General features: G+C 43.5%; 1 protein-coding gene and 1 long non-coding RNA gene across 3 annotated transcripts; one reads left to right on the top strand and one right to left on the bottom strand.

Annotated features, from left to right (window-relative positions):
* Positions 1 to 1828: 1828 nt before the first annotated feature.
* Positions 1829 to 16837, top strand: NIPSNAP2 (nipsnap homolog 2). Of its 2 annotated transcripts, none has more exons than XM_027890040.1 (10): positions 1829 to 1848; positions 6551 to 6690; positions 6770 to 6815; positions 9597 to 9691; positions 11620 to 11690; positions 12069 to 12209; positions 12638 to 12669; positions 13875 to 13969; positions 14833 to 14916; positions 15657 to 16837. In XM_027890040.1, the coding sequence occupies exons 1-10, from the start codon at positions 1844 to 1846 to the stop codon at positions 15719 to 15721; spliced, it is 774 nt and encodes a 257-aa protein (XP_027745841.1). In that variant the 5' UTR covers positions 1829 to 1843; the 3' UTR covers positions 15722 to 16837. The 2 variants fall into 2 exon arrangements, with proteins under 2 accessions (XP_027745841.1, XP_027745840.1); XM_027890039.1 differs by lacking the exon at positions 1829 to 1848 and adding an exon at positions 2323 to 2439.
* On the bottom strand, positions 3728 to 14879 carry LOC114060500. Its single transcript, XR_003571895.1, has 2 exons — positions 14626 to 14879; positions 3728 to 5763 (listed from the first exon to the last, which is right to left on the bottom strand). It is a non-coding gene; the product is annotated as an uncharacterized LOC114060500 (long non-coding RNA).
* Positions 16838 to 19763: the final 2926 nt, after the last annotated feature.

Below are 19763 nucleotides of genomic sequence, written 5' to 3'. Positions count from 1 at the left end.
TCTTTGAACTGCCAGCAGGACAGAGAGGCTGATGAGAATACAAAGCCAAAAAAGTAAAGATGGTTAGATTTAGTCCCATCAGAAAAGTGAATTAAAACAACACATTTTGGGGAGATACAGGTGCTGATTTGCTGCATGCTTTAATATGGAGCTGGAAGGCCATAGCAGTTAATGATGAAAGATCACTTTATCCTGATACAGCTCTGGGGATATTGTGTCCTGCCTTCCAGGACAAAAAGCAAGTTGAGATTGTGCAGCTGCTGCAGCAGCCTTGTGTTCCTGACTTCTCCTTTGGATCTAAAGGAGCACCTGCCTCAAAACCCAGCAGTTGTGGGAGAGGAGTGTAGGGTATGAAAGTTTTGAGAAAGCTTTTTGAAGTGTCTGCCTCTGTCATTTGTTTTTGTTTAAGATCAGAAGCTGAACAAGGTGTAACTGAGCAGAGTTCTCTGACCTAAAATAATTTCCTTAAAGAAACTGAGCCATCTTGTACTAGTAGCTACCAGTTGTGTTCTCTTTCACTGTGTAAATCATTTGCCCTTTAGCTTCCTGCACCTGCACAAAATCAGTTTTGTCCGCCCACAAACCACTAAAAAAAAGTCTGATTTTACTCAGAAAATTATTTGGGACAGGAAGAATGAAAAACATAAAATTCCTTCAGTGCTCCAAACAAAAAAAATGCTGCTCTTTGAATGCTTGTCCTCCCGTGCCATCCTGTGTGTCAGGTCAGTGGGATGGGATTGCAAGACACCTTAATTGAAATATCTTGGTGTAACGTAATGTGACCACGGTCCCTGAGTTTGAGGAGGTGCCTTAAGCAGGTGGCTGTAGGTTATTCTTGGTGATGTTTGCTGCAGAGGTTTAGGTTTATGTAAATGACTCAGTAACTGTAGCTGGTTGATGGAGGCCCTCAGCCAAGGGGAGGAAACCTGGGCTTTGACTCCTGTCCAGGTGAATGTAAAACGTGAAACTTCATCCCAGCAGAGATTGAGAGATATCAGACCCAGGTCAGAACATGGCCCTGGGCTGTAGCAAATACACTGAAGTTGTGTCTAAGAAGGGAGTAAAGAAACTTGACCCTCAGTACATGGGATATGAGTGTTCTAATAACTAGACATAATATTTATAAGAAATAGGAAGAGTTTCCTGTTTGGTTGTAGTTGCATCTACATCTAATTAGGGAAGTAAATAATTTATCTCCTGTGATTTCTCTTGAGTAGCTGTGAAAATGCCAGATTTTTTTCTTAGATTGATTATTCACAGAAGGTTATCAGTTTTTCCAGTGTACAGGTGGGTTCTGGGAGGGTTGCTCAAGAACTCAACATGCTGTCGGATCAAAATGTGACTAAAAACAAATTACATTTCAGACTTATTTAATAGAGTGATGGCGATTGTAGGTTAAACTCTTTTGAAGAGGCACCACAGCAATTGTACTTCAGTGATGTTAAAGCACATCTTAGGTGTTATCTTTGGGATTACTCTCACAAGAGTGCTGATAGAGGAAATCATAAAATGGCAAGGGAAAGTGCAGCGATGTGACAGAAATGTTATGGGTGCTATGTGGAAAGATAAGGATTACTCATCGACTTTTTTATGTTTAATGGCTTGTTGCTTTTAGAACTGCCCTTTAAGTATTAGCCTAGTTATCAGTTTATCCTTAATTTCAAGTTACTTAAGGATTCGATGCCATCACATGCCACCCATTCAACCAAATTATCCCTGACTGTGGCTGAACAGAGTATGAAGAAAACCCTTCAACTGCACGCTGGGAGAAAACATCACAGGAGAATGAGGAACAAGATTTTGCACATGATTCAAAAAACGCCTGGGCTCGCTCTTAGTGGTTATGAGGTGAGACCTTAAAGAGTGGTCACCCCTAAATGGGGGCCAGGGGTCATGCCCACAATGCAGGATGAGGGGTAACCCCCAAACTGGGGCTGGATAACCCCCCCAACTGGGGCCGGATAACCCCCCAAACCGGGGCCGGCGCTCATCCCGAAGCTGTGACTGGGTAACCCCCCAAAATCGGGGCTGGGGTCACCTCAACAGGGCGTTGGGAGGCCCTCCCTACCACACACACACAACTAGTCTGGATCCCCCCCTAAACAAACAGAGGCCTAGGATTCCCCAAAACAGGGGCCTTGGGTTTCCCTCGACCCAGGAGGGGACCCTCAAAGCCGGGCTGGGCACCCCAAACTAATCTGGAACTCCCTCCCAAACCCCAGTGCGGGTTCCCCCGGGGCTGAGGGGCCGTGAGGGGTCCCCGCGGCGGGGCAGCCGCGCATGCGCACAGGCGCGTCCCTGCCAGGGGGCGTGGCCGCAGCCCCCGGCCCAGCAGGGAGGCGGCCGGAGCAAGATGGCGGCGCGAGTGCTGCTGCGGCGGAGCCTGGCGGGAGCGGCCACCGTGCCGCGCCTGCCGCCCGGCGGCGGGCTGGCCCTCAGGTGAGCCCCGAGGGGGCGAGCGGGCGGGACGGGGCCGCCGCAGGAGGCTGGGCGGGGGAGCCGGGGCCGCCCGCGCGGAGCTCCCCACCCCCCTTCCCCGGCGCGCCGCTCCCCTTCCCCGGCTGGAAATGGCGCCCCGGTCGTGGGGCAGCGGCCGGGCCTGGGGCGGGGAGTGCGGCTCGGCGGGGTGTCCCTCAAGGTCACGGGCCGCAAGGCCGGCCCCTTCCTTCCCTCCCCCGAGTCCGCCCCTGGGTGGGATGATGGCCGCGCCGCTGACCCGCCGGGGACGGGGCGCCCGCCGCCCACGGTGCCCTGGCTCAGGATGCACCGGCACCCCTCCGCTGCACGGACACCTCACCCCTTCACCGACACCTCACCCTTGCACGGGCACTTAAGCCTGGCACTGACACCTCACCGCTGCACCGACCCCCCTGCCCTGCATGGACACCCTTCCCCTGCACTGACAGCTCACCCCTGCACTGACACCCCACCCATGAACTGCCGTCCATCCCTTCGCTGCACCGACCCTTTCCCCTGCTTGGACACTCCTCCCCTGCACACAGCAGGCAGCACACGCACCCCACCATCCCGTACCTCCGTGTTTCGGGGTGCTCAGCCGCCCTGCACTCGTGTATTCCTGGGGCTGAAGCGTCTGGATGCTCCGCACCCCTCCGGAATTGGGTTGTGTAGCTGCTCCGTGTCCCAACTGCTCCGAGCAACAGGGTGCACAGCCAGCAGCATCTCCTGTCGGGAGGCACAGCTGCTGCACCCCTGCCCAACATCCACGTTTTCCCGGTGTTGGGGTGCAGGACTGTGCACCTCAGCATCTTCCTGCCTTGGTGCACAGCCACACACGCACCCTGCTCGTGTGTGTGCCCCCCCTTTGGGAGCCAGGGCACGTGTATCCATGCTTCCCTTGGGAGATGGGATGTGTGTACAACCCCCCGGTGTCAGGGCACACACCCAGGCACATCCCTCAGGTTTTGGGGTGCAGAGATTTGCGTGGCCACATCTGATGTGTGCAGGGTCAGGCACAAAGTGCAGATGCACACACAGAGCTCCTGGGGCACCAGGGTGTAGGAAGCTCCCAGGATGTGCTCCCAGGATGCTGGAGACACAGAAGTGCCTGAATTCCCAAGCTGGGATGGATCTACACGTTTTTTCCTCCCTTTCTTTGAAACAGGGAAAGCTGCTGCCTCAGAATGGGCAAATATTTGCATATGGAAGACCACAAGCATCCCTGCAAGCAGCTGCTTAACACAGGAACAGGGAGGGCTCTAGGAAGTAAATGTTGTGAGGTTTTATGTGGATGTTTTGGGGTTATTTCAGTTTCAAATAAACTTTGTTTAGATCAAGAACTGCCAAACTGAGGACAGGTTGTTTTCTTTCTCCTCCAGGCAGATATGGGTTACTACAAAATGTAAATACTTGACCCGATATCTCCCACCCAGGTTATATTTTGTGCTGAAGCAGAAGCTAAGTGGGATAGAAGTGTTTCCACTGACATTTTTAATCTAATCTAAGCAAACTATTCAGTGTTATCCTTTTCTGTTCACAGCCCAATCTTTGTAGCAATGAAAGAAGCTAAGCTCATAGTTAATATTTGTAGGATAAGAACCACCAGAGTCAAGCTGATGCTCACAACTGACAGTCCAAAGACATGAATTCAGTCCCTTCTCTTCCAGAGCTAATTTTGGGTATATTCTGCCCACACAAGTGAACCAGTAATCAGGGCTTCTTGATTTCTGAGTGTCTGGAATGGCAAGGGTATTTTAGGGCTTCTCTGAGGATATTGATTAAAAATCAGGCCCTTGCATCTCAGGGTGGGTGCAGTGAATATCTGCTTTAATAAACTTAGCTCCTGCCTTTATTCTAACTAAGGTATATATTTAGGTGGATAGTTGTGATTTGTTAGTCAATGCTCATGAGGAACTTTACAGTTGCTGGGTGAAAGATTTTACATAAATGTAAAGTATTACTCATTTCATTGTATTACAATTAACTATCCCTCCAGTTTTAGGTGCAGTTTAACATTCAAGTCATGAGATTCTCCTAATAGCAAAGGAATTTGCTTTTTGCTTTTTAGTGTTATCCCTGTAACTCCAGCTTACTCTTACTGAGGATAAAACTGGTTCACAGGAAAAGCATTGTGATTATTTATCTCTTCAAGTTTGCTGCAAACAATAATCCTCATAGAAGAGGATTATTAGTCTGCTAATTCTCTTTAATAAAGGTGAGGAAATGATGATGGTTTAGAGGTCTGAGCTGAAAATTGAGTGTTGCAGGACTGGGATTGAGTTCTGTCTCTGGTGTCCACTGAGCATTTAGTGCTTACTTTGAGGGAGCTTTTTAAAACCACTCAGATTTATTAGGTGGGTTTCCCCCCCACTCCTCTGGGACAGCTTGTGTTGCTGTGGCACTTGATGTGACAACACAACTGCAGTCACCTGCGCCTCGCCTGCTCCGGCTGAGATCAGAGATAGCTCCACTCCAGCAACAGCCTTATCATGGAATGCCCTTCAAATGCCTGCACTCAGGAATAGCTGCTTGGCTTTCAGCACAGCCTCATGTTTGTGTGTTTGCCCAGGGCCAGGGAAGGCACCATTTTCGATAAATAACCAATAAGGTGTTTACAGACTCCTCCTTTAACGCTGAAGGTCATCTCAGCTGCAGTTGTTCTTCTCTGGTGGTTGTTTCTCTGCTGTGGAACACTTTTCCTTTCCTCCATCCTGCTTCCACGGGGTGAACCAGTTCACTGGGTTATTTTCAGACACTGGGATTAAAAGGTTGATTGTTGTAAAACACCGCTAGTGTGAACTATTTTTGTGCAATGCAGACAGGCGTGTCCATGAGGATATTCTTCCCAAAGGAAACTGAGATTTTTCTTCCCTATTTTTTTTTTCTTTTCAATTTGAGTGATTGTCACAAACCTTTGATATGTGGAAGACAGCTTTGAGCTGGAGGTTGATAGCTGTCTTCTGGCTCTCCTGATCAGTAATTAAGGGTGAAAAGTTGGCATCTGAGGCGGGAAAAGGTTTACATTTCCAGCTTATAAATAAATATATGTGGTATAAATACCACATTTTTAGTTTGTCAGAGAAATATTTTGGTGTTTCAGGAGAAGGTTGAGTTGGAATTAGATTTCCCCACAGTGGCTGGTGTGGGGCTATCAAAGAAAGGTAAATTGAAGGAAGTGATTTTATGAGATGGAAGAAAAGAACATTTGAGCTTGGGGTCCCCCCCGTCAGACATTGTAGAGAATCAGTTAAATATATCAGATTTCTTGTCCTTCTGCACAGTTTTTGGTGATTGAGGGCTCTTGAGCTGAAAAAGAGAAGAATAATTCCTTCAGCACATCATCTCAAAAAATTACAGTTATCAGTTGTTTTGTGTGCTCTACCATGTAAAGGGAGCTGATATTATTTTGAAAAAGTACTTGCAGAAACTGAATAAAGATTAGACAAAAAAAGACAGTGAAATTCTTCTGTTTCAAAGAAAGGGAAATGTGAATGTTGTGCAGAGAGCGTGGATCTGGTACCTCTACGTGGTGCAGCTGCCAGAATTTGGAACTGAAGCATTTGCAGGCTGTTTGTTTCCTGCCACTTGTTGTTTTTTTTTTTCCTCCCAAATTAGACTTTCATGCTATTTTTTTTTTTTTTTTTTGTTACTCCTGAAAGACGTGCCATTTAACTTTTCCTTTTGTTGAGCTGTATTTAAGCAACACAGGAACATATGGCAGTTTCCTTCCTATTTACACTGTACACAGTTTTCCTTATGCCTGTTTTTCTTTTTGCTCTTTTTCACTCCTGTCTGTCTCCATCACGGCAGGCCCAGCCCTGAGCTAAGAAAGGATTAAAAAGGAGATAATAAAGAGAGAGAATAAACATGGATAATGTGTGGTTAACTGTAGCTGGTGAAATGGGTTGGGAGAGGGTAACTCTGAGTGGGGAATGAACAGCCTTTGCCTTGCTAGGAAAAAAAAAAAAAAAGTGGGCATTTTTAGTAACAGATACATGTTATGGTCCTGTTTGTATTGAACTTGAATGTGCCTGTGTTCCCTTTGTGGTGGGAGTTTCCTTGGTGCCAGTAAAACCTCCTTGTTGCTGTGCAGGGGACTGGGATCCTCAGCTCACAGACCCCGGGAGGACAGCTGGTTAAAATCCCTCTTCGTCCGCAAAGTGGATCCGAGGAAAGATGCCCACTCCAACCTTTTGGCCAAAAGAGAGACCAGCAGTCTGTACAAACTCCAGTGTGAGTGGTGGTTTTGTATTTGATGTTGCCAGTTCTTTATTCTGGTCCCCCCACGTCTCACGTCCTGTTGTTGTTGCAGTTCACAATGTAAAACCAGAATGTCTAGAGGCCTACAACAAGCTTTGGTAAGTGTGTGTGTTATGTTTGCACGTTTTAGACATGTTGATTTGATCACAAGCTGGTCTGAAAATTGGTTGATATTCTAGTTATTTAGAGGGGAGGTGGCAAAACTCTGCTTTTTTAGGATTTGGTATCAAAAAGATCATATGATTCTTGGAAAGAGATGGCAAAAGCTCCTTTGCTCAGTTCACCCCTCCCTTCCCTTATGGAGGTGTTTTCCTAAGCTGCAATTCAGGATGATGCCTGTTGGGAGAACTTGGGTGACATTTGTGGGAACAGCTCTTCCCCCTTCCCTTAATGATCCTAAAATTACTGATCCGTGCAGCTGGAATGTTATAACATGTCCCACTGCAGCTGCCGGGCAGGAACATCTTGAGGATGATTATTGTCTGCATACAGGGAGGAAAGGGAGAGATCACCTGTAAGTAAAACTGCACACCAGGGTTAAAGTGAAGTACAATTTTGAGGAGATGTTGAAACCCACAGGCTTGATTTTTTTTTCTCAGCTCATTGATATCCTTTTCCACAAGTCCCGTTACTGAGATCTGCTCCTAAAGAGTTACACAAACCCTTGGGTAGAGTGTTTACATGGGGGTGATTCCTTCCAAAGGGAGGGTTAGTGTTACAGTTTTTCCAAAAAGTTACAGCTTTATAAACATATTAATTAATCACGTTTTTAACTTACTGCTTTAAGGATGAAACCGCAGAAATATTAGTCCTCTTCTGCCTGCATAATCACCCCTCTGGAGCCAGAACAGCTGCCTTTAAAGAACTGAATGTTTAAATTTGGAATTGTAGCGAGCCTCACACTCTGCAGTGCTTTCTCACCCACAGTGGCCAACCTGTCAGTTAAATAAAACATTCCCAGCATAATGATACCCCACTGCAACCAATTTTTTAACTGTGCTGGTGAGCACCAGCTGGGCTGGAGGGAGGGGAAGAAGTTCACAACTCCCAGTTCATGTCCCCCACTGTTACTGGTTGGCTGCACAGCCTTGAGTGGCTCATCTATCACCTTCATCTGTTCAGCTTTGAAATGGGGCTGGATAACTCAGAACTGTTTTCCAGAATCCACTAGAATAATACTCAATCAAGGTATTTTTAGCTTTTTTGTTGTTGTTGTTTAACATAAATACACACCCAGGGAAGGACAATTAGCATTCAACCAGCTTTCTGTTTAAAAGCTCAATATAAACACGTCCAATTATACAAGACAGGGAACCACTTCTCTGCATTATTTCATGAGCTGCCTAAATGTTGAGTGAAAGCAGAGGTTTCTATTTGCAAGGAAAGAGACAATAGCAAAGAAAGAAGCTGCTGACAGCATGTAGATGAAATCGTGGTTAGATTTATTCTTTCCAAAGCAAATTTTAAGTATTCCAGGGAAGGAGAAAACTTGAAAGGAGTAATAGACAAAAACTAAACCTCTCTGAGCTTCCCTCCTTCCTCTGCCTAAATAAAAGATGAACAGGTTAATTCTGTATCAAATCAGACTAAGGATTAGTCATCATGTACTAATAAAAAAACAATGTAATGAGGACAATTACAAGAGCACTTTGTGAATCACTGTGGTTAAGGACCCTTTCTACAGAATTAGGGACAGTTATCTCTGAAAAGGAAAAAAGACAGTGTTCCTAATGATATTTTAAGGGCATTTTTTTCTATAATTTGCAACAATACATTATAGGGTTATGTAATAATTTATCATCCCTGTTTAAAACTGCCTTTCTAGGATCTCATGCTGCTCTGAAAAAAATGAACTGATGGTCAAACATCCTTGAAAATGTCCTTGTAGAGACATTTTATCATATTATTTACACTGGGTAGTGAGAAATGTAGAAGTACAAATTGGTAATGAGATTTGCTCAAGGTTGTCTGCAAAGTCAGTGGCAGAATCAAGAGGAAAACTCATATCTAATGACTCCCAGCCCCAGACCAGCCTACTTTTTATTATTTGATACTGTGCAGAGACTCGTTGCTTATGAGCCAAACCGAGTAAGAAGGGTAATAATTCAGGGAAAAAAATAAAAGGCAAAGTTGAACCAGACTAATTGACTGACTCATCAAAGCACAGTGCAGTGAAGGCTGTCTTGGCTAAGTCAGCAATCAGTAAAACTTAATTTCCTTATGCTAATGTAGGCCTCTTCTAAAGTTTGAAAAAATGTTAGAAATACTGGAAATAGTCAGAACAGAAATGTGTTGGAGGTATTTTTAAGGCAGTTTCACTGCATTCATTGGTGGGTAAGTTGCCTCAAACTAAGACCACTTTCTGAAACGGTAGAAACCAGTAAGGCTGTGAGTAACAGTCATTACATCTATCAAAATACTCATTTTTATTCAGTCAGCCCAGCAATTGATAGCACTGCACAGAAGACTCTGCTTACCTAATTTTGTGTATTCTCCCTCCCTTGAAAAAGAAAAGCTTTTCCTCAAGCAAATCACCCGTGTAGTTAGGCTGCATTTATTTTCTGTAAGTGAGACACCCCGATATTTGTTTTCCTAATGTGTTGTTTAACCTTTTTAGGTGCTAGACATAATTTATTGCATCGAAAGAATCCTCCCATGCTTTGTATTTGCCCTGCAGTCTGATGGTAACAACAGACCTTAATTTTCCACGCTGCTGTAGCAACCTTTCCCCCTGTGTAGCAGATTTCAGCTTTCCCCTCTGAAACTTGTAGAGCTTGTGAATTTTCATAGCATAATGCTGTGTGGTGATTTGTTATACATATCAACTGTAGCCTCCCTGAAGGCAATGCAACCCAGTGTCTGTATTCCTTGTTTTCAAGTCAAGAGGTGCTGCCAAAGATTCATGAAGAAAAACACTACCCATGTGCACTGGTGGGGACTTGGAACACGTGGTACGGAGAGCAAGATCAGGCTGGTAGGAGCTAGAAGTACAACAGAATGTAAACCCATGCAAGTGAAACGTGTGCTTGGCAGGTTTCTTCTCTTTAAATCATCTCTGTTGACAGTAAAAACCTGTGGCAATGTGTTCAGCGAGGGGGTGGCGCATCAGTCACCGGCCGTGGTAACGCTCGCGGTGCTTGCTTTTTGTCGTGCTGAGTTTTGACGGTAAAGCTTTAATCCCTAAAGTTTGTCCTGTTGTTAATGCACTTTCATGTTTTGCAGGCGGTAGATTAAGGGGTTTTTGGGTGGGGGGGGAAATGCTTGTCAAATGTGGTCCTTCTCGTGGGCACGGATGGTGTTGCTGAATATTTAGGGTAAAGGCAAAGGCTTGCAGAGCCGGAGTTCATTTACCCCTCAAGCTTTACTCAGGCTCTCGTGCTGTAATTGCTGTATGATAATGAAATGCGAGTCATTCAAACCATCTGAAAAAAAAAATCACTGCATTGTAAACTTAACAATAAACTCGGGCTTTACTGGGGAAAATTAAAAGTATTTCTGTTCATGTTCATACAAGGGTACTGCCTAACTGTGCAGATTGAAAACATTGGAACTAGAAATGACTGAAGAGCTGCTGCAGAGGTAACTCCAAAAAGTCTAGTGCAGAGAGAAAACTTGAAAAATGTCCTAGACCCTGGGAAACTGAAGGAGTGGGAAGCCACAAATACAGATTATGTAGAGGTTGTGTAGCTCTGTAGTTAGAGCTACACAAGGATCGGTGTCAGTGCTTTGTAATTGGAAAATTAACTCATGCACACGTTAATTTTCCCTGCATTCACAGCATATTGCAATATTGGCACTGAAAAAAAAGGCAAAGAAATGACAGCAGAGAAATAACAGCAGATAAAGCAAACAGTGTCTGAGAGCTGAAGGGGAATTGGGGAATGAAGACAATTGAATTGGGGATTTCTCAGTGGCTGCTTTTGTAACATATTAACACAGACTGTATCTGTAATTGCATCCAAAGCCTGCCCTGGCAATGTTATTGCAGCAGTTCTAGCAGTGTAATAAAGCAGATTATGGGGTGTGACTTGTTCAGTACCTGTGCCCAGGCTGTGTTAGTAGCAGGTGGATCCATCAAATTTGCCCTGGGGGTGAGGCAGCAGGAGCACTGGGTGAATCTGCTGTCACAGGGAAGAGTCCCCTGTGCTCTCCTGGAAAAGGCACAGAAGTGCTTTAGAGGAGAGAAAATAGCTCTTGTGATTCTGTGAGGTGAAATTACTGCCTCTCTCTGTTAAGTGCTTGTAAATAAATCCTTTTGTGATTTATTAAAGGGATTTATTCTGGTTTATTAAGGACAGGATGCCCTGAAAAAAAACCAGGGTAGATACATGCTCTGAAATTGGTTTTATGGGGAAAATCCCAGCAAATGTAACAGTTCTAATATGTTCAGATATCTTCTGCTTTTATTAATGTTTACCTCAAAAATAACATTTGCATCGTTTTTCGTGTCCTGCAGAAAGTGTGTTGCTTTTGTGCTGGAGTAATTTACTGAACTGAAAAGTCTGCCCCTCTACTGCTCTTAGATGAAATTGGTATAAAGCACGTTTTTGGAATTAAATCATCCTCTTAAACTGAATCTTAATTTCAATAACAGTCGTGTCAAGTCATCACATCTTACTAGCATGGCAACAAAAAGCCCTTTCAGAAATTTCCCTGTTATCTTCAGAGTAAATTGCAAAATTTTCCAAGAGAACCCTTTTCAAAAAGCAGATGATTCCACTCTTCTTAAAATATTCCAATGTGCAGTACTTTCATTAATGAAAATCTATTTTTAAGCCTGCTACCTGACTCCTGTTTTTGTGTAATTCTCTAGTATGAAGAGCATTTTATACTGTGATTTTTCCATGAGGTTTAGCACTGGTCTGTGACATCCCTGAAGACGGTTCCTTTTTTCTGTTTCAGTTCATTTGTGGAGATATGAAGGAGGTTATCCAGCTCTCAATGAGGTCATGAGTAAACTTCGTCAAAATAAGGTAAAAAGCACTGATTTTGTTACAATGGATTATTTTACTCAGAACAAAGTACAGAACAAAAAAAACCTGCAGATTTGGGTACCAGCTTCTACTTCAGTGTCTCACCATTTCCTGTGCAAGTTCAGAAACCTCTTTGGAAAAGGATTTTTTTTTTTCATATTCAGAAATACTGAGGTTCATTGCCTGAATGGAACCTTTATGGAACACACTTATTGCTGTGCCAACACTTGGATCAGCTATGCCGGGGGAATTTCACTGTCCTAAAACCCTGTGACAGCGTTAAAAAAAAAAAAAAATCTACCCCACCCTATGCTGTACTGCTTTTTGTTGCTGAGGAATAACCCCCAGTCTGACAGGGGTGACGTGGTTGTTTTTTAGGAATTCACAGAGTTTCGCAAAGAACGGGGTAACATGCTCCTCTCACGCAAGAACCAGTTATTGCTGGAGTTCAGTTTCTGGAATGAACCCGTTCCCAGAGAAGGGCCTAATATTTATGAATTGAGATCCTATCAACTCAGAGTAAGTTTAGATTTTGATTTTTTTTTTTTTTTTAAGCTCTCTGCTGTTGTAAAGACGTTCAAAGGGTGTTTGTACGATGCGGATGGAAAACAGACCCCGTCTTAAAAATTCTGGATCTTATCAAAGATGGTGTCTGAGTCACTGCTGCTCTCAAAGTGTGGGGTCCAAAGTGAGGGCAGGTTCCAACAAGGTACTGGTGTCTGCAGGGCTGCAAACCCTGTGGTTTGTTTGGATACTTCAGGCAGATGACTAAGAGGGAATACAGGCAGTAAACAGAGTAATTACAGATTATTCTAACACGCTTATCACTGGAAGGAAGGGATCTCGTTAATGCAGAGTGTTTTCCGTATATAAATGTTGTGAAAGCTGTCAGAGTGTCCTGGCTTTTCTTGAAAGTGCAGTTTTAACTTTCTGTTTTGTTTTTGTAGCCCGGAACGATGATTGAGTGGGGGAATTACTGGTGAGTGTTGCCTTAGCACTTGAATTCTCCTGTTTGAGAGATGTGTGTTTAAAATCCACGGACTGGAGGTGGCAGGATGGTACCAAAACCAGTCCCCCAGTTAATGACCTGCTGCTCTACTTGCTCAACTTGTAAGACAGTTCTTCGGCCCTTAATTTATCCTTTGAGGAAAGAAAGAGGAATTTTGTGTACAAACAACACTGTGGGCTCTCTGCTTTGGCTTTCCTTCACAGAACCCTTTTATTTTGCTGCAATATAGCAAAAACCATTGATTTTCAGCAGAAAGCACTTCTTGGGGAAGTGTGGCAGTTAACAAAGTTCATCTTAGACTGAGTTCATCTTTCACAAGACCTTTTTCAGTTTAAATGGGCTAAATCTTGACTCTTAATCTTTAAAAGTCAAGTTGCTTCTTGGAAAGCTAAATTTCCATTTTAATTGATAGGTTAAGAGCATTTGAGATATTTTTCTGTTGGTTATATGCTTCTGATTTTGTCTTACGTAAAACCAGTGTAAGTTTCTTTTAATTTCTATTCACTCTCCTTGCTATTCTAGGGGTTGATAGTTAAACAGTTTGAGCATTTTCAATTATTTTGACAAAGGTGAGGACTTCAGATGTGTCATGGTCATTGATATAGTTTTTTCAATTACAGTAATTTGAACAAACTGAATTGAGAATATAAAATGTATGTATCTATACTGGTAGCCAGTCTGTTTTATAAGATGCAACAGATTTATAATTAAGTACTGATCTTATTTATACAACACTTGTTTGGACAGAGGTCTGTGGAAAAAAAAGTTGTGTTCCACCCTGTGGAAATTCCAGTCTGTGGAAAATGAATGGCAAAAATTATATGATTGGAAGTCAAGGATTTAGCTTTAGAGGAACCTGCTATAAAGAGGCAACTTTACAGTGCTCCAGCAATTATCTTTATACCGAATCTGCTGGTGAAAAATGATTAATGCACAGTCTAGTGAAACTAAACCTCCAATTTTAATGCATTCTAACAAGCTATGTAGATATATATCTTCATTAATTAGTGCCAAAAATCAGTGCATTGCAGACTTTTTATTATTTTTAATTGCTGAGTTGGACTGCGAATGCTGTTCAACATTTCAGCTTCCTTTCAACTCTTGTTTTCGTTTCAGTTATCACTTATTTCCTCCCCAGCCCTGCTGGTTCTCATTCCTGCTTTGCTCCCCTCCAGGGCTCGTGCAATTCGTTTCCGACAGGACAATAACGAAGCAGTTGGAGGATTTTTCTCACAGATTGGACAGCTCTATATGGTTCATCACCTTTGGGGTAAATTCACCTGCTTGGCTTTTTTCTCACTGAGTCAGCCCCCCCCCAGACTGGGGACTTTGCCCAGGAGATTTTACAAAAGGGAAAGAAATATCTCAGAAGGGGTTATTTTGTTTTGTTTCGCATCAACGCTGTTGATTTTCTTAATTTCTGTGTAGGTAACTTTATTCCTTAACAAGCAAGCAGAAGTGAACATTTCCTGGTTTGTTCTGTTTCCATCAACAGTTTCTCGTGTCCCTCTCTTGTTAGGAACTACCCGTTTGCTCTCGGTACCATAACCATGACACACCACGTCCTGCCATCCCCATTCATGCTGAAATCAGGTTTTTACAGTTTCATTTCAAGCATCACATATACCACACCTGCAGAAAGGAAAGTCAAGCATTTATTTACGTTCCTGCATCCAGGGGTTTTGGCTTTCTCTGTGCATCAACCTCCAAAAATACCCAGCTGTTTTTCACATGTTAGCACTGTTTCAACTTGAAGAAACTCAGTCTAATACTGATGTTAGAAAACATGCAGATTTCATATCTGGCAGTTCAGAATATCATATTCATATAATGGCCTTCATATCTGACAATTCAGAATATTATATTCCAGCATTATAAATCTGACTCCACTCCTGTAGAACTGCACTCTTGCATTGTTTGTCTTACCTGTGTCCAAGACATTCTCTCTCTTCCCCAGTTCCTTCTGTTTGCCTTGGTTTGGGAGCTTTTCCTTCTCATGGAGAGCAACTGACCTTTCCTTCCCAGTGTTTGCAGCCTCCTAATTATTCCCTAGAACACTTTTTAGAGGAGCTATTCTTGTGCAGAAGGAAAAAGGAGTTACCTCTAAGCTTCGTGCTTGTCTTCCCTCCCCAGCTTACAAAGACCTTCAGACCAGAGAAGACATAAGGAATGCTGCATGGCATAAACCTGGCTGGGATGAACTAGTCTACTACACAGGTAACCTATTAACTTTGCTGGAATGCTGGGGGCAGACTTTGGTGTGTGCCATCATTTTCTGTTCCTCAGCACATCCCACAGTGGTAAAAAGTTTTGCATCTCAGTGGGGAGTGTGTGTGAGTCAGTTTTTCTGCTCTAAGGGAAAGGAGGGACACGGCATGAAACTGCCAAGGGAATTTCGCTGTTGATTTTACAGTGCTAAAAAATCACCCCTCTAGAACAGGTTCGTGTAAATGCTTGTGCCCAAAAATTTAGGGAGACAGAAGTGAAATTTGTCTTTATGTTAAATGATTACCTCTAAGATTTCATGAAATGCGAGAGCCTTGTTAAATGCATTCCTTGGAAAAGGGAATTTAGACTTTGGAACCAGAAGCCAGGAGATCTTTGAGATCAAAGAAAGCTTTCAAAACAAAACTCACAAAAGCATGCCAAGCATGTCAGGTTTGGGTTCCATACAGTGCATTTCAAAGGAAGTATACCAGAAAAAAAATGTAAGATAACTTTCCCTTGTGGTGAAAAGGAACAGAAATATTTGTCTTCAAAGGAGCAGAGAGATTGTATTAAAATCATTTGTTCTCTAAACTGTTGTGCTTCAGTTTACAGGGATGTTGGTGTTACTGATGACTTGGCGGGGGGAGTAGTTTGAAGACAATAAAAGCTGTTCAAACTGAGTGTGCTTATGATCTCTGTTAGACAAATGAAACCCTCTCTCTTTTTTTTCTTTTTTTTTTTCCTTTCAGTGCCCCTTATTCAGGAAATGGAATCCAGAATCATGATCCCATTGAAGATTTCTCCACTTCAGTAAAGTCACTGATTTACTTGTGCCTACATAGATAAAGTGACAAGTATTTGTCTTAATTTATGGTATACACTGTATATCATAGTCTGAAATATAAAAGTACTGTATTGAGCTTATAAAAGAGACCTCTTTTCTTCAGAACCCATGACCTTTTGCTCTTAGGATTGTTCCAGGGGGGAGAAAATACACAGGACCGTAATTAAAAGGTCGGTTAGTTGAAAACAAGTCCAAAGACAGGAGTTCTTTGTGAGACAGCTCCCCAGGTGAGGTATGGCCTACAGTATTTAATATCTCCTGCTACACAGGCACTGCCCAGTGTTCAGTAACAGCAGCAGAACGGAGCATTGCCATTGCTGTGGCCTTTTTGTAGCATTTTAATGACTGCAGGTTTTAAAAACAAGTGTGGGAGTTGTGAAATCAGAAGCTCTGAAGCCCTTGGGGAGCTCGGAACTGCACCTGGCTGTTGGAGCAGGCCTGAAATCAGTCAGTAGCTCTGGATTTGCATACAGGCAGTCATTAATTGGGGATAATGCTGTGTCAGGTGATGGCTTATGGACAGAGAATAGGGAATTTTGGTTGGCAAGGGCTCTGAAACCTGTCGAAACTCGTCGCACAAAGTGAATTCTGTGAAGTGTTACCCACGGTTTTCAAAGAAATACTGCCAAGACGTGGTTGTCTGAACACTCTGCAGGGAATCAATTCAGCTCAATACATTTCTCTCTACAAAACAGCTCAGAACTCTGGGAAAAGGGGTTTAATTTAATAAGCAGTTGTGACTCCAGACATATGCTTGGTCGGGTGTTTCACTCCCTGTCCAGTAGGTACTCCCGAATTGGTGTGTGAAACTGGCGCATGTCGAGTCGATGGAATTGGCATTTCGGTGTCCCATGATGTCCAGTTCTGTTTTGGCTTCACTTTTAGTCTAGAATGTATCAACACTTTTGGTGTCTGCAATGATGTGAACATCCTGTCAGTGAAAATAATATTCTCTCTTTCAAGTGGCTACAAGAATCAGTGTAACATAACTGAATGTACAAATCAGTTACTGAATGTCCAGTTTGTACATTTCAATAAGTTTTCAGGAAGAACATATCAGTCAATAAAATCCTTTTAATTTTCACATTTTGCTGGCACCTCATATGTATTGCACCACCTGTGTTTTCTCTCCGCTTGCAGTGTTTATTATGAAAAATACGAATAATTGCACAGAATATTTCAGCCCAGCCAGTGTCACTTCTCAGGGTCAGGGGCAGCATTTCCCAGTATTCTGCTCTCCTTCTCCAGAGTGATTTACAATCTCTCCATCACATCTCATTTTGCTGAGTGTTCTAGAGGTCGTGAGTGCTGTGGTGATAAATAGAAGATGCTTTGCCTTTTGATTTTTCTCCACAAATTGTGCTTCATTTTTCATGTCTGTTTTTTTCTCTTCTGCTCACATGAAATGCACTGCACTCGTGCCTTCACTTGAATTCCATCTTGAACAAAGTCATTATTTGATCTGGTTCTTCGTGTTTTCCTCCTGTTGTCAACTGATACGGGATTTTACTGAGTAACATTCTGTATTACATCAGCTTAAATTCTCAGCTTGGCTTGCTCAGTGGGCCAAGGAAAATCATTTGAGCTGATCCTTCTTGTCCCACCTGCAACCAGGAGCACCAGGAATTAAATTCTGTCTGGCAGAGCTCTTGTTCAAGGACCATGAAGTTTTGCATGAGTGAGAAATCAGAGGAATAACTGGATGTTCTGTGGGGTGACATCACACAGCACAGGTCTCTTACCCACCCCCCAGGATCTGAATTCCCACCAGTGGTGCTGGAATGTGTTGTGGATGTGCGTCCTGTTCTGAGCTTCATGCTCATGCTCTGGCTGCCATCAGAGACAGATGAATTCCTGTAATTTTACTTACAGATAACTGAGTAAACTTGCTGAACGTGATGCAATAGATAAGTAATGCCAATCTTTCCTTGCTTTCCTGTGCCTGAGCCTTTCCTGAGATTGGTTTTCCCCTGTTGTCTGAATACTGTTTTGATTTTCCCTCTTCATTCAGAGCCCAGTCTGCCTTTTTCCATTGATGAGCAATACTTCAACTTAGAGCAAAACCAGTAGAGTTCAGAACTGAAGTCACTCTCCAGTGGTTGGAAGGTGGGGAACAATGCCTGGAAGAGTCTCTGGTAATTATCAACTCTTGTTCCACTGTAATGAAGACACAATTCAAACTCCAATTTAGTCGCCCTGTGCCCTTCCTAGAGAAGACTGAGAGCTGATTTTTTTTTTTTTTTCAGAAGTCCCCTCATGCAAATTGAATATATCATTTTAAGCACTTCTGCCTCACTGAATAATTACATCAGAAAGCTTTTACACAAAGAATGTACCTCCCCATGCTCCTGGTAGGGAGGCCAGCTATTACTTGCCTGACATGAGCTGCTCTCCAGACTTTGCCCTGCTGTTGGTGGGATATGTTCAGGCAAATCAGTAGCTTGGCTGTAACGTTGGAACTTCCCTCACGCTGCTCTATTCCCTCCTGGGTTTTTTCCACTATTTCACAGACAAAAGAAGAGCTCAGCCACTCGCTGAGCTCAGTAATCCTCCTGGTACCTCCTGGGCTAGAGGTCAGGCTTCATATTTGCCCAGTGGAAGGGGAGGGGGGTTGGTGGCATTTTCTTCCAAACCAGTCTGACCTAAAGAGCTGTTGTGAAATCCCTGGCAGGGCACCGCTGTTTCCATAGCGCTCCGACTGGCAGAGGATCCTGCTGGGAATGTTAACATCCCTGTGGCACGGAGCCCCTGCGTGGCTTCTGGCTGGGGCACCAGGGAAATCACACTGACTCGACCCATATCCCAGAGTTTGCAGGGTCAGGGCCTGCAGCTCGAGCTGACCAGCTCCACGTTAAGATTAATTTTTTTTTTTTTTAGTGGCCTTTTAGTTGGGCAGAAAAACTGCAGCGAACAAACATTTCTGCTTCGTAACTGCGGGTCTGCAGAGGGGCACAGTGGGAGCAGGAGGAGTTCATACTTGCTCTGCTCATACAGTCTTGACCAAACAAAAGCAGGATTGTACAGGAGCTGCCCTTGGAGCTGGCTGAGACTTTTCTCAGGGAGAATTTAAAAGAGCCCATCTTTAATACTCCCAGAAGTTCTGGGGAGCACTGCCAGCCATTGTCTGCCTTGGCTTTGGTGAAGTTTTCTAAGCTGTGTGCAGATACTCAGTGTGGCTGTTACATGTCTGCCTTCTCTAAAAAGCCATCAGAAATTTGTTGCTGGGTTTGTTTTCTTTTAGCCCTTCTATTTCTCTAGTATTTAAATGCTGTTGTAGCTTCAAGCATGTATTGTCTCAATTTTTTTTGCCACAATTATTTGATGGCATCACTGAGAGCTGCCATCCCTCACTCTGGGGCTTTGTTAACTCCTCTTCCCCCAAACCCTTCCCAGTGATGTCAGAGAATGGGCAAAACCAGTATTTGTTTTAATTGTAGGTGTTGCTTTAACAATTGGACAGGAGCTGTCTCATGGCACCTTGTTCTAAATTAAGGAAATCTCGTGCTAATTGTGAAAACCTGATTATTATTAGACAGTGTGAGCTTTTGGAATGTGGGGACACCACTTCTTCCTATTCCATCTAGAAGTCTGTGGTGGGATGAAAGAGAATTGGCACACTCAGACTTATCTTCAGTCTCTAGAAAAATACTGGGACTCTTTGCAAGCACCCAGAAGGTAAAAACCTGCAGAGATTTTTTTTTTTCCAAGTACAAATCACGTCAGTTCACATTAGTAAAGCTTTTCACATTATCACAGGTGAGGTTCTTACAAGGCAGGGAAATAAAAGACCCGTGATGTGACAGCAAAGCTGGTTAAAGAGACACACTCAGAGGAGCTGTCAGGAACTGCTGATGGAAAGGCAGCATTTACCAAATGTGTTCTCTTGGATCAGACACTGCAGCCACAAAGGAGGTGTCCTTAAGAAACCAGGATTCCTTAGCGAAGCTCCGAGAAGTGCTCAGGACAGGTCACACTTATTTTCTAGGGCACTTTAGGGGTGGTTAATCCACCT

This window comes from Empidonax traillii, unplaced genomic scaffold (genome assembly GCF_003031625.1).
Source record: "Empidonax traillii isolate 1590-97213 ecotype Southwest subspecies unplaced genomic scaffold, ASM303162v1 scaffold276:size1176444, whole genome shotgun sequence".
Classification (NCBI taxonomy): domain Eukaryota; kingdom Metazoa; phylum Chordata; class Aves; order Passeriformes; family Tyrannidae; genus Empidonax; species Empidonax traillii.
Note: the sequence above shows the minus strand (reverse complement) of the source record. Positions and strands in the feature narration are given on the sequence as shown.